This window comes from Astyanax mexicanus, chromosome 2 (assembly GCF_023375975.1).
Source record: "Astyanax mexicanus isolate ESR-SI-001 chromosome 2, AstMex3_surface, whole genome shotgun sequence".
NCBI lineage: Eukaryota > Metazoa > Chordata > Actinopteri > Characiformes > Acestrorhamphidae > Astyanax > Astyanax mexicanus.
In genome coordinates, this window is record NC_064409.1 from 73676433 (window position 1) to 73690589 (window position 14157).

General features: G+C 37.5%; 2 protein-coding genes across 3 annotated transcripts; one reads left to right on the forward strand and one right to left on the reverse strand.

Moving 5' to 3' along the window:
* Positions 1-89: 89 nt before the first annotated feature.
* LOC111189493 (uncharacterized) lies at positions 90-5613 on the reverse strand. 2 transcript variants are annotated; one of them, XM_049475245.1, is made up of 9 exons: positions 5529-5613; positions 4317-4406; positions 3710-3834; positions 3031-3477; positions 2383-2614; positions 2045-2304; positions 1796-1943; positions 1341-1450; positions 90-966 (listed from the first exon to the last, which is right to left on the reverse strand). In XM_049475245.1, exons 2-9 carry the CDS (start codon positions 4363-4365, stop codon positions 655-657), a joined length of 1683 nt encoding a protein of 560 aa, XP_049331202.1. In that variant the 5' UTR covers positions 4366-4406; positions 5529-5613; the 3' UTR covers positions 90-654. The 2 variants fall into 2 exon arrangements, with proteins under 2 accessions (XP_049331202.1, XP_049331201.1); XM_049475244.1 differs by lacking the exon at positions 5529-5613 and adding an exon at positions 4784-4949.
* LOC125799173 (uncharacterized) lies at positions 4975-9062 on the forward strand. The gene is made up of 3 exons (XM_049475241.1): positions 4975-5683; positions 6113-6214; positions 6553-9062. Exons 1-3 carry the CDS (start codon positions 5153-5155, stop codon positions 8695-8697), a joined length of 2778 nt encoding a protein of 925 aa, XP_049331198.1. The 5' UTR covers positions 4975-5152; the 3' UTR covers positions 8698-9062.
* The last annotated feature ends 5095 nt before the right edge of the window (positions 9063-14157 follow it).

The following is a 14157-nucleotide window of genomic DNA, read 5'->3' on the forward strand; positions in this document are numbered from 1 at the left end:
TTCTTAATTTAAGACTGTAATTCTTATATTAAGTAATTTGTCATAATGTTGTACTCTACTTGAAAAATTGTAAAAACAACCACATCCAGTCATTCCACCTTTTTTTATTTATTATTATTTCCAGAGACATGAAATACATGCTTACAAAAATAGTTCCAATGAGGCTACATAGAACTTACTGAGAAACAAGTGTGAAAGTATGCTGGGTGGTGGCAACTCAACCTTGGTATGAAACGTAAAACAAATAGATACATTTCTCTTTTAGCTTAGATAAACAAAAGTAAACCACGTTCATGGTAAGGTGTTTTATTCTTAATAGTTAAACTAATCAAAACTTCCTTATGCACATGCCTCAGAGAAATAGCATTTTTATGAACTAGAGTATCTAATGCAGTTTTTTAACATGAAACTTAAACTGGTTAAATAACCAGTTATATTACTTAAACATGAAACTTGGTAAATAACCAGTTATTTTATTCAAACATCAACCAAAGTCATCCTGCACCACAGGATGGATAGGGTTGTATAAACCCAATTTAACTGAATTGTCTGACTACACCAAATAATGATATCAGTAGTATAAATCAAATCACTATTTGTTACACCCCTACTGATAATGATAGCGACTGCTGCATGGCCATAGGGCACTTTTCACTACTCCCCAATGAACTTTTTCCACTCTGACAAAGTTTTTTTGTAGGATGAAGTTGCATCCCGATCATGAATGGCATCCTGCAGAACTTCTGTCTGAAGTATTGACAGGAGTGTTGCGATGCACTTTGGATAGGTCAGATGAAATGTGTAGTAGTATGCTAAAAGATAGAGCACACCTGTGTCAATGTTTTCTTTTGGAAAAGTTGTCACAGGTGTAGACCCAATGGCCAGCATGCAGTTGCTATCACAAATGATCAGAACTGGACTGAAGACTGGTCTTCTCTGAAGGTAGGTGGTTGGGTTTTCTGTGGGCTGTAACAAAGAAAATCAATATGAGTATGGAATAATGCTGAAAAATTAATTTAAATCAAAAGTTTGAATCTAAATTTGGTTTGTAATTTTTATGAAGTTTAGAACACAAATTGTAATTAAACTACATTTTAGGAGAAATCTGAAACTTGATGAGGAAATTAAATTTATATGGAATTTACTGTTAGAATAGAGCACACAACCATGGCCCTCCACACAAGGGCTTAATTCACTACTCATGCAAGACAATCTTTATTATATAATTTGCAGACCACAAGCAAAACGTATTTCAGAAGGCATTCCCTAGCTCAGTTTTGTCTTAGAATTCATATACATTTCAAATTTGAGGGCTAAGCCATTTCCTATACATTTCTTACCTCAAGAACATGCACCACTGCCTCACTTGCATGTCCCAACTTCTTAGGTAGGGCCACGGGTGAAGGGAACATCTCAGGCAGAGCCTTCATCATAGCTACAGAGCGTGTCACTGTTCCAAACAAAAGTAGATGAATTGTTTAGTATATTTTTTGTGTTAGCCATTTGATTCCTTTGTGTTTAAATCAGTGTGATATTTTGCACAAAAAGCTGGATCCAATTCAACTGGGGAGCAGGGTAGTGTGTAATTGGTATTAATGAATTTACATCTTAATATTCGCACATCATTTCATTTAAACATCAAGCTCAAGTGTAGGATAGTGGATGCCTAATATGTTCTGGAGTAGCACAACACAGTTCTGGATCTGTTTTCATTTCTAGCAACATGAAGCTCTGCAGCTCATGATGTATAAGCTTAAGTGTTTAAGCGGTTGGAATTTCCTGAAAGGTTTCTTACCTTTGTCTTGTGTTGTTGGTGGTCTCAGAACCTTTTTAAAAACTCCATAGAACTGAGCTTTGCCATAAAAGCTCTCCCAGCGGGTCTTCAGGTCAGCAATAAAGTCAGGGTTAGATCTGTCAAGAATGCGGCGAAGTTCATCCATAACCTGTTCCAAATAAACAAGAACACAAACACACACAGAAAGATTTAGCACAACATGTTCAAATTCTAGTTAGGTGCATACAACAAATAAATACATTTGCTTACATTATCTACTTCTCTGAAACAGGGGTATGCTTGCAGTATGTTAGCTGGTCTGTCCTGGTCTCTCAAAGTGTCAGAGTTGATGAAGGCTCTGCGAGCATCAAACTCAAGGTCAAGCAGCTGGGCAACTGCCTCCTTGTTAGGTTTCTGCCTTTTATACATCTCTTGCAGGGTACGGTAGTGCCTTGCTTGACTTTGCTGACTATCAGTGCCAGAATGAACTCCTAGATCTTCAGCAGCTTTTCCACTCTGGTCAACAATTTCTGTTTTTAAAAACAAAGGAGTCAGTTTTTTGTTCAAATACAATCTATAATAAAAAATATATAACACATCACACTTACCAGCAGGTGAATTCATGCCATCCAAAGATGATGCGCTGCTTCTTGTTCTGTCTAAGATTACAGTTGATGCCGTGCTTCCTGGTGACTCTGAGATGGATGTGCTTGAATCACCATCAGCACACTCAAAATTCAGCCGTCTTCGTTTCCTCCGTCTTTGTGGTGTAGGTCCCTGTCGCTTTTTTGGTGTCTTTATGTTGTGGAGTCTTTTCAGTAATTGTTTGAAAAGCAATTCCTGTATGTGAAAGACATTGAAGTAATGCACTCATTTAATTTTACTATTTACAACTAAACATTTAGACTGCACAATTTGTTTTAATCTTGGGACACTTATTTTGTATATCATGAATTCTAGATCCTAACTAGTACAAATTGTGTTTAAAAAAAAAAGCTATACAATTAATCAATAATTTAGCCAGCACGATGGAATACTTCATGACAGCAGAATTAAATTACACTGAAATTACACAGATTTTTACCTTATTGCCCAGAACCTATTCAAAATATGTATCTTTAATCTATATAAATAGAATTTATAGAAGTTTTCATTAACAATCACGGATGGTGTACTGTGTCTTTGATCACTGAAACTTAAAAATGGCTTTTGAGACATTAATGAAAAGGTGATTCACAAATGGAACAAACACTTACCCAAGTGTGTTTGCAGTTCACAGAGTTATCACGAAGCATTGGATAATACTCCACAAGCCGCTTTGCCATAGCCTGGACATCATTTTTGGATGGATACATGAAATCAGTAGTAGTTGCTCTGATGATGGACACCATGTTGGTCACCGTGTTCCTCACTAATCGGCAGCGAAGTTCTTTTGAAAGAGTGCATCCACGTTCTTGGCCAACACGCTGCATTTCAAAATACTGCTTTCTAAAATGTTCCAGCTCACTGTCAGTATACACAACATACTCAGGGTTGGGGAGCTGAAGGGTTCTCTGAGAGCCCAATGTCTCTTGCACATCAGGTTGGGGAGGTGTAGGATCACTGGACCGAGGAGTTTCTGAAACACAGGGGTTGACTTGTACAGTGGCCAGCCCTCTGCCATTCGAACCATTCTCTTGATTAGGAGATGCTGTCTGCTGCCCCTGCCAATAAACATTTAGCTAATATTACAATTCATAAACTAAAACATTAGCAGCATTACTTGGCTGGTAATCACAAGTTACTATAGCTGTAAACTTCACATCACACAGTGATGAAACAATTAAGAGAAGATTATGTATTGGAATAATTATGATTTTGTTTAAAATTATTTGTTACAACTGATTGAATCCTGATGATGATGTGCAGTGTAGGCTGACTTAAATTACTGTTTACCTCTTGATCTGTGTGAAACAGGTTCCATATTGCTTTTCTCCTAAGAAAATGTTCAGGTCCAGGGAAAAGATCACGGATATCTTCACGGGACAGAGTTGGTAACAAGGCTTCACTGATGTTTGCAGCTAAAAACAAAAATATAAAAAAATATATTTTTAAACTTACCATTAAAATCCCCTGAATATAATTTTTTACATGTGTATTACTTGCAGCGCTACAGAATGTGCATCAACAGATTAAAAAATAATAATAATAAATAATAATAATAATAATAAATAAAGATAAAACTCAGTACAGGATTCATATATAAGCCTAATTCCCAAGTTTTATCTTTTGGGGTCTTAATATAATTATTTTAGATACATCATACTATATGCTTTTAGATAAATCATACTATATAATGCATACATTCTAATTAATATTAATTATGGGAGAGGAAAACAATATGCATGCAAAAATAAGCTTACTGTGAGTATTAGTAAGAAAAATATGATATAAGTTACACCCCTGCACAACTTTAAATATGAAAAAGCATGTACCACAGTTATTTACCACCACACATGGGCAGCAGCACATGCAATTTAACTTAATGTTAATTATATTTTACCTTGCAAAGTAGCCGCTGACACTGCGTCCAGTTTTTCCATCACTGACATCTGGGAGATGTATCCAGATAACTACTGTCCCCAAGGGTGTCCTAGCAAAAAAGTCAGATTCTTTTTTAGCTAGCTGGCTCACAAAGATAGCGTTAGGAGAGCTAGGTTAACTAACTAGTTAGCCAACGCTAGCTATTTTCATAGCTAACGGTACACAGAAAAAAACATAGGTAACTACTAGCTAATCTAGCTAGCTAAGCTAGCGGTTAGCTAACGGTACACTAAACATTAGGTAACGTTAGCTAACTACTAGCTAATCAAGCTAGCTAACGGCTAGCTGGCTGAGTGAGGTAAGCACTTAAGCTGGATGCATCTAGTTTACCGCAAATGTAAAAATAAATATACTATTAAAGTAACAGTGCTTTTTGGTTACATCATAGAAGCTAATATAATTAACTAATGTAGCTATATACTGTACCTTAGAACTTTTAAGTTAGCATTACCCTCCGAACCCGTCTGTTAACTGAGGTTCCCGCTTTCTCGGAGGACGAAGGGCGCTACTTATCCGCAGTACTACGTCCGTCGTGTCTACATCCGCTGTTAAAATAATTGGCTATAAAATGTATTATTTATTTAAAATAAAACATAAGCCAATTATAGTAGTATTAGAAACTAAAGCCCTTGTTTTTTGTTGTATCCACTTAAAACATTAACGTTACATACTTTATACGGTTTACAACGTACCACTCTTTCCTACTGATGTAACCTTCCGCCACTACAACAATCCTTTTCGCGGTCTGCTGTGGGGTCGAGGGTTGTGTTATGAGGGTTGTATTTACACAGTAAAATGATTTGGCGCTGCTTCATCTGCTGCCTTTTTGTGGCAGTGACATTAAGAGCATTGCTGAACCACATTAATACCGTACACAGCCGTAGTCCGAATTTCCGTGTCATCTGTGGCATTGACGGCTGCACTCAGGAATACAGAGTGTACAACTCTTTTTACTACCACGTCAGACGGAGCCATGCCTCGCATCTTCTCAGCCGCAAATGTATGAGGCACAGTGGAGACCGAACGGCGGATAAAGCCACGGAGGACAGTGCGGGGCCGTGTACATCTAGATATGTTCCAATGCAACCGAGGGAAAGATGTTTAGAGAATTTTGATGTACCTAGCATTCAGTCAGCACTTGAGGCACGCGAACCCACCACAGCAAGCATACCTGGATGTGTTGTTAGTGATGCTGGCCGCTCGACCGCTGAACATGGCCGAGGTCACGCCGCTCCAGCCCCGGATGGCGCTCCGCCAGCTTCTACTGAAGACGCAACGCTTACAGTCCAGGAGGAACAGGACGAAGCATTACCTGAATCTTCACAAGTAAGTTACAGACATTTTTTTAGCTAGCAGAGTACCGGTGCAGCTTATTTGTTAATTTTGTCTAAGTTAAAAATTCGCCCGTAACTTTCAGCTGTCTCCACCAGTCTGTTTATTTGCTATTGAGTCGATTCTTTAATGAGTCGGTGTCGACTCAACCAATGACTGCACGTTGGCGTGCTTGGAATCGACTCACTGTTCTTTCAGAGTACTTCATTCAGGCGTTTATCCGACTGTTTGTGGGGTGCGCAAGTTTAATCACTCCTGTATCAGTTAATATTTTTCCTTGTTAAAGTGGATTTAACTGCCGTATTCAACATATATTCGAATCCCACCTGTGTCCTCGTGAAATAATTAAGATGTTGATATCAAATAAATGTGTTATTTATTAAATATTAAAGATGATTAAATAATGTCTGTTTTTATTTCTAGCTAGGAGAAAGTGCTATACATGAAGATACTAATGTGGATCTACTGAAGAAACATGCCACTGCCTTTGTGCTTTCTGCAAGAGAGAAACACCATCTATCACAGGTAAGTTAATATGTTGTTTATACTGTACGTACACACTGCAACTGGCTCTTGTCAGGCGATTGCTGTTAATTTGTTATAATTATGCAGTAATAAGTGTGAAAAGATGTGTGTTTAAGCTATTAGGTAGACTGAATTAATGATTGCTATTATGTTGAAAGGTACCAACCATACTGTTTTTCTGAACCAACTAAATTATGTTGTGTGGTTAATGTCAAGCATTACATAAACAAAATGAAGAAATCATGCAGTTACATTATGGACTGATTAATACAGGTACTGCATAACTTGAATAAGGTAAAGATACTGTTAATGAATAAGGCCTTTTTGCTTTCTCCCAGAGTGCAGTCAATGATATTGTAGCTGGAGTGCAGAACTACCAAGCTTCACTGCTGGACACTTTGAGGAATCAGATGACACGGGTATTTCAGAGACATCCAGAAGCTACAGATCAGCTGCTTAGTGAGTCATTGGACATTTTTAATAATTTTGAAGACCCATTTGCCAGAGTTTCAACTACTTATATGCAAGACTCAGCTGTCAAGGAGCTGTTTGGGGTAGTGGAAGCACAAGAAATTGAGATTGCCCAGTCTGCATGCTATAAAGGACAAGGACCCGCTCGTGCTCTTGCTGTTAGATCTGAGTGCATTTACTACATACCTTTGATCAAAAGTTTGGAACAGTTACTTTCACATCCTGTTGTTCTATCCATGTTTGACAAAGGTGTAGAGACATGCAGGGCTGGATTTTTAAAGGACATAATTGATGGTGATATTTTGAAATCGCATCCATTGTTCTCTGTTAGACCCAATGCCCTACAGCTGATACTGTATACTGACGAAATAGAACTGTGTAATCCTCTGGGGTCACATGCCTCAAAAAACAAACTTCTAATGGTGTATTACACTTTAGGGAACATACATCCTAAATATAGGTCTAAGCTGGCTGCTATCCGTTTACTTGCTATTGCAAAAGCAACTGATATTGCTCAGTGTAGCATTGATGTGATACTGAATAGAATACAAGAAGATCTGAATTTGCTGTACAATGGTGTGAGGATCAAAACAGTGGCGGGTGAGAGAGTTGTATATGGAGCATTAGTCTCTTTTTGCGGTGACACCTTGGCTCAGCATGAGGTTACAGGGTTTAAAGAGGGAGTTGGATTTTCATTCTGCAAATGTAGACATTGCGAGTGCAGTTTTGAAGACATGCAGATTTACTTTGATGAGGACAGCTTTGTTCAACGGACATTAGGTTGGCACATCAGACAGTGTAATGAAATTGAGAGAGCCTCTACGGATTTCCTAAGAAACAGTTTGAAAACCACATACGGAATTAACAGGAAAAGCAAATTAGTAGACTTTCCATCATTTGATCTAATTAAGCAAACTCCGCAAGATATCATGCATGTAATACTTGAAGGAGTAGCTCCACTAGAAATAAAAAGTGTGTTGAAACATCTGGTCCTGTCAGGACAGCTTGACCTAGACACATTCAATAGTGCTGTACTAGGATATCCGTACTCAGTTGATGTCAGAGACAAGCCATGTCCCATAACTGTTACAACACTGTCATCAAATGACAACAAATTGAAGCAATCTTCTGGTCAAATGCTTGTCCTCCTCAAGATTTTACCATTTGTATTGGACAGTTTTGAAAGAAGTGAATACACTGAAGCTCTTACTGAATTAATACAAATAGTACAAATGTTGTTTGCACCAGTAATTTCTCTTGCAACCATATCAAACCTCAAATCACTTATCAATCAGCACTTAGTTAACATGAAGCAATTGTTTCCTGAGAACAATATAACACCAAAGCAGCATTATCTGATTCACATTCCAGCACAGATTAAAGCTTTAGGTCCAATGGTGAGACATATGTGCATGAGATTTGAATCCAAACACTGCTTTTTCAAACAGTGGTCATCAAAATTAAATTTCAAGAATGTATGCAAGTCTCTAGTAAAGCACAACCAGATGTATGAAAGCTGTCAAAATGTCAGCAGCATGGACCACCCAATTTTTTCAAAAGAGGTGGTAATGGGACCAGTGTCTTGTGTGAGAGATGCACAATATGTACAGGGTAAACTGAAGGATTTTTTGGGTGTAGAAAAGGTGCACCATATTGTGTCTGTAAAATGGCTCGAGCTGAATGGCAATAAGTTTGTCTGCCAGAAGTCAGTGATTATTATTAATGAAGTTGAAGGTTCCCCTGTATTTGGACTTATAAAAGACATATTCATTGCAGATTCTTCATTGTATTGCTTTGAATGTCAAGTGTATGACACTGTAGCTTACAATCGTGGTTTTCTTTGCTATGAAATTGAAGTACCAAATCTTGCTCAGGCTACTGAGTTTGTTGATGCTGATAAGATTGTTGACTACACATCTTATTACACCATTAGCTTTAAGAACCACACTTACGTTCCTCTGAAATATTATCTCGGTGATGTAATTGGCTTACACAGATGCACTACTGAATAGTATAGAAGCAATTAAGTTATGAGAAACAAATTAAGGGAACAATTGAGTTTTTGAAATAGAGTAACTGTTCTGTCCTGTTGCATTCTTTGATTTATGCTTTTGATTTTTTATTATGTCAAGAATGCCTGTATGTGCTCAGGCATATGAAGTGGCTGGTCAATGTTTGTAATAAACATATACATTTTAAAATGTTCTGAAGATAAGACATGTGTTTATAGAATGTTTTTACCCTGTTGTACTAATGTTATTTGCTCTGTTTTTTTATAGAAGCTATGCACTCTGCCCCAATTGCAAACAAAATAATAAAATACTTTTCAGTCAAATATTGTCTTTAGTTTTTATTGGAAAATATGTTAAAACTTAAGTCTTGTATTTTTCGTCTCATACACGTTTTAAGAACATTGTATTCTTAAATTAAGTAAAGTTTTCTTGAATTTCTTATTTTATAGCGGAGGGCCTCAGACACTTTCAGTAATAACAGTAAAATTTCTTATTTCATTTTAGGAATTCCTTATAATTGGAAAAAAAATCTTAATAAGATAATCATAGAAAACTTTTCTGAAAACTAGAACATTTATCTTACACATACAAATCTTGTCAAGTAAATTATTCTTAAATGAAAAAAAACAAGAACTATTATTGATTTTCAAGATTTTTTTGCTTGTTAAGATTTCATTTTTTGCAGTGTAAATGTGAGATGTGTTCCTTTTGTGTTGTTTTTGGTCAGCAGTGTTTTTTATCTTGGAATTCTCCCATGGAGCCCATTTTCACCCAGTCTCTTTCTTATTATTGAATCATTAATACTGATCTTAACTGAGGCGAGTGAGACCAGCAGTTGTTCTGTAAATGATCTTCTGGGTTCTTTTGAGAGTGACCTCCTGGATGAGTTTTCAGGCCCCTTTGGAGTAATTTCAGTTGGCCGGTCACTCCAGGGAAGCTTCACCAGTGTTCCATGGCTTTAGAAATGACTTTAACACCTTTCCTGACTGATAGATGAATAATCAATGACTTTGTTTTCTTATCTGTTTTTGAATTTCTTCAAATCGAGGCATAATGTGCTGCTTTTTGAGATATTTTATCTGCTTTTGGTTATTAGACAGGACCTATTTAAACGATTTATTGATTCTACAGGTCTGTCAGTAATCAGGCCTGGTCGTGGATAGTAGTGCAATTGGACTTAGTCCTCCAAAAATGTGATTAATCACTATATTTATTTATCTTTTTCACAAAGGGCAAGATTATTGCAATGCCCAAAAAGCCCATCTCTACTACATTAGTGGGGTTAGTAAATTGCCTAGCTATGGTTTGCAAACCTTACTGAAGCTTGGTGATTACCTGTTCAGCAGAAACATATCCAGCTCTCCCACTACTATGCCTGCAGCACAACTGTTTCCATGATGTTTTGTTCTATACCTGGCAACCTGGGGTGTGGAAATTAGACAGATTTTTGTTGTTTAAAGCAGTTTTTTTAACCCTGGTCTCTGCCCTAAAATAGTGTTTTTCACAGAATCCAACTGATCAGCTAATAAACAATCCTTTATTAAGTTTACCTGTTAAAATCTCTTAGCCCCCTATGGATAATAAATCAATCATTATGTAAATCCAGCAGTGTATTAGACACATCATACCACCACTTACTTTATTAAGTGCCTTCAAAGCAGTGAGCAATATGACTGTCTAGAACAGGGGTATTTAATTAGAATTCAGTACGGTCCAGTTAGAGAAAATTTCATCAGGCTGAGGTCCAGACCGTCGTCATTTTTAACTTGTGTTATGAGTCAGTATTATATCCTGTATACTGAAGAAGCCTATAGTAGTTCTGGCAGTGTTTTATCAACAACTGAAAGACAAAACAAATGACACATACTAGTATATTTCAACAATATGTATTGTTTTAAATAGGCCTGTCACAATAATTACATTATCAACCTATCATAAAAAATAAATGGAAACACCCTCAATAATTTAACTTATCGAGTCTATTAATGTGAATCTGTATGTTAACTTTGTTTCAAAATGCTATATTTATTCTATTTAATTTTATTTATATTAGATTTGCGCCTGCCTGTCATGATAATTACATGAATGATAAATCGTACAATATATGGATAAATATTTGCTGAAAAAAAATCAGCTTTTTTTTTTAAACAGCAGCTTTATTTTATTTAGTATTATTGCTGTATCAGACTTTATTATGTTGTGGGTAAAACTGAAGGGGGAAGTTGCCAATGCTTTTTGTCCCCTGGGGGTTGCCGTAGTTTTGAGGTAGGGTTGTTTTGGGAGCAGAGAGAGCGCGTCTGTGAGAGAGGGAGTTTTTTTTCTTGCTGAGGAGTTCTGATCAGGTGGAGTAAAGTGGAATATTTTGCACTCTTGTCTCAGTTGTTTCTCTTTAATTCCTCCAAGTAACACCGCTCGGTTACAGTACTGTTAGTATGTTTTATAAAGGTAGTATTTAAATCTCTTTTTCTGGTGCGCACCATCTGTATTAGCTTTTTTTTCGCTTTATTCTCCGACTTCTCATCGCCTGCTTCGCCTGTGTGTGCTCCTCCGCACGCTCGCATCTGCACAGATCTGATTGGCAGAGGAGAGCGTTTGGTGATCTTACAGCACACGTGATTGGTCTGTAAGTTTACTGCGCTGCAAAGCATGTAAACCATAAAGACAATAAAAGTACCGCCGCTTTAAATGAACACTGTCAGAATTAAATCCTTCTCAGTAGTTTATCGGTTTGGGTCTGGATTGAACAACGTCTGGGTCTGAACTACCGCGGTCCGCCTATTTGTGACCTCTGTTCTAGAGCAAACACACACAAATTTGTTGGCACCGGTGTTGTCTGGAATAATGGTGCTCTATCTAATACTTTTGGAATTGGGAGTTAGGAAGTTACTGAATGCAATCAAATTCTCACAGCAATCTAGTTGAAAGAAAATCTAGTAGAAAGCCTTTCCTGGACAGTAGAGACTGCAGTATCCTTGCTTTTGTTAGAAACATGAATGAGCAGGTGTCCCAGTGCAGGAACATCAGTGGAATTCCCTTTTAAGTGAAATGTACTGCAGTGATCTCCCACATTCCTGCAGGGTTTAACCTCCAACCCCAGTCTAATACCTCACTCACGCTAATCAAGCACTTCTGAAGGCGGTAATTAGATGGGGTCGGGTGGGGGGGGATTAGTCTGAGGGGAGGTAGATCCAGCAGCAGATTGGTGGTGGAGTGCTTTTGTATAATGGTATCTATAGTATAGCAAACAATGGGGACTAAAGACCTTCAAGGCCCTGAGCTGCTGTTTGTTTTAGTTATCTACCTGAGCTCTAAACTGCTGCGGACTACAGCCTTAAAGAGCTGCTGCTGCCGCTGCTGCTGAACCCCGGGTTAAACTGTAAACCTGACCCCCTGTTAACTCCTGCCTGGCCTTCGATCTCAACACGGTTCCACCCTGCAGAGGTGCCTCTGGGGTGGGGATGCAGACAAGATAGGCAGTCAGTAGTTTTTGGTCAAAACACGGCAAAAAATAAGCAATAAAGGTGATGTAGAGGTACATTTTTTGTTTACCTGAGTACAAAAAGTGCTAATGTACCTTTAAATATGTAGCATCATCCTTAAGGTCCAAATGTGTACCTTAAAAGGAGAAAAACAAATGTAAAGGAACATAATACTATACAAATATGTCTCCTAAATGTTGTATTTCATCATTTTTTCATTAATTTTAAAATGTCTAGTTGTGGTCTTTTGTATGAGCTGTTTTTGTGACAAAAAAGTGCTCTGGTGATCCGGTATAACACTGCTGATGTGAAAGAACAACAGGATTTTGGATCTTGCTCATGAATATTCATACATGCAAACATATCAACTCTGATTGGCTAACAGCACTGCGACAAGTAATTTTTACACAAATAACAGTCTTTGCAATGTCATATGTTACTTTACAACATGTGTAATACCCTGCTAAGTGCAGTTCAGCCACTGACCTAGTCTTAGAATCTCAGTAAAACACAAAATCCACCGGAGATCCTATGTAAACCTATAGATACTTACACACAAAGGTGGGTAGTCCAGGTCCAGGAAGTAAAAATTCACCCCAGGTTTTTTTTTCGGAATAAGTTGTTCTGCCATGATGTTTTTCCTAGCATCCTTAGCTCCTTTCTGAAGAGATGGTGTCGCTGCCAACTCAGGAATACTTAGGGAATCTTAGGGACCAATGTTTAAACCAAAGGTACAGAAGATCTAGTCTTGAGATAGGGTTGCACTGGTGGAGGATTTACATGGTATAATTGTAAATAACTGTTCCTACCTCATAGTTTTCTTACTATATATTGACCTTTAAATGATTTTAAACTTCATTATGGAATAAACTGTCAATTAAACAATTGTTTAAACCATGAAAATTAGCAACAAATTGGTGGCATCCCTTTTCAGTTGCATTTTTTCCTATTCTCAGTATACCTTAAAAACACTTTGCTGCAACCTTACCTTTTCTGAGAGTGTAGGGAGCTAAATGGTGTCCCATTTTGTGGAATTCCTTGAATTTGAAAAACAACCTTTTACTTCTGTGAAATCGCAGAACTGATGGCCAAAATGGGTATAAAGCATCTAAAGCATCCACCTGCTGGCCAGGACCCCCATCACCCACATCACCAGCATGTCCTTTCAAGCTACCGCTAACCCAACAAGACACTGCCCATTCTGGTACATCAGCTGACAGACACATCAGCTGAAAGCCTCCTGCTTTTGTTGAGCTTTAACTGTCTCTACTACCTCCAAACCATCACTGATCATCAGTAAATTTTACATTTCATTAGTAAATGAAGGGATCAGAGTCTGGAGGAAGAGTGGAGAGACACACAGTCCAAACTGCTCGAGGTCTAGTGTGAAGTTTCCACCAATCAGTGATGGTTTGGAGAGACATGTCATCTGCTGGTGTTGATCCACTGTGTTTTATTTTTATAAGTCCAAAATCAGTGCAGTTTTTTCCCACAAAATCGTACAGCACTTCATGCTTCTATAGAGATGCAGATTTCATTTTCCAGCAGGACTTGGCACACTGCCAAAACTAGGAATTGTTCTTTTATAATATTCTAATTTTCTAAGACACAGATTTTTGGGTTTTCATTGGTTGTAAGCCACAATCAATAATCAAAAATAAAATAAACACTTAAAATAGATAACTCTCTGTTTATTACATCTATATAATATATGAGTTTCTGATTTGGAACTGAATTACTGAATGATGAAAAAATAAGAGACCACATACAAATGATGAGTTTCTTTGATTTTACTAAATTGAAAACCTCTGGAATATAATCAAGAGGAAGGTGGATGATAACAAGTCATCAAACCAAACTGAACTGCTTGAATTTTTGCAACAGGAGTGAAGTAGCATAAAGTTATCCAAAAGCAGTGTGTAAGACTGGTGGAGGTGAACTTGTTTTTTTTTTGCATTATTTGAGGTCTGAAAGCTCTGAA

What these genes read in the sequence shown, in the direction of transcription:
- LOC125799173 (XM_049475241.1), top strand. Translation starts at nt 5,153, where the DNA reads ATGATTTGGCGCTGCTTCATCTGCTGCCTTTTTGTGGCAGTGACATTA. An exon ending in CATTACCTGAATCTTCACAA is followed by an intron (nt 5,684 to 6,112) that starts GTAAGTTACAGA and finishes TTTTATTTCTAG; the next exon opens with CTAGGAGAAAGTGCTATACA. An exon ending in AGAAACACCATCTATCACAG is followed by an intron (nt 6,215 to 6,552) that starts GTAAGTTAATAT and finishes GCTTTCTCCCAG; the next exon opens with AGTGCAGTCAATGATATTGT.
- LOC111189493 (XM_049475245.1), bottom strand. Translation starts at nt 4,365, where the DNA reads ATGTCAGTGATGGAAAAACTGGACGCAGTGTCAGCGGCTACTTTGCAA. An exon ending in GTCAGCGGCTACTTTGCAAG is followed by an intron (nt 3,835 to 4,316) that starts GTAAAATATAAT and finishes TTTTGTTTTTAG; the next exon opens with CTGCAAACATCAGTGAAGCC. An exon ending in GTTTCAGAGAAGTAGATAAT is followed by an intron (nt 1,944 to 2,044) that starts GTAAGCAAATGT and finishes TATTTGGAACAG; the next exon opens with GTTATGGATGAACTTCGCCG.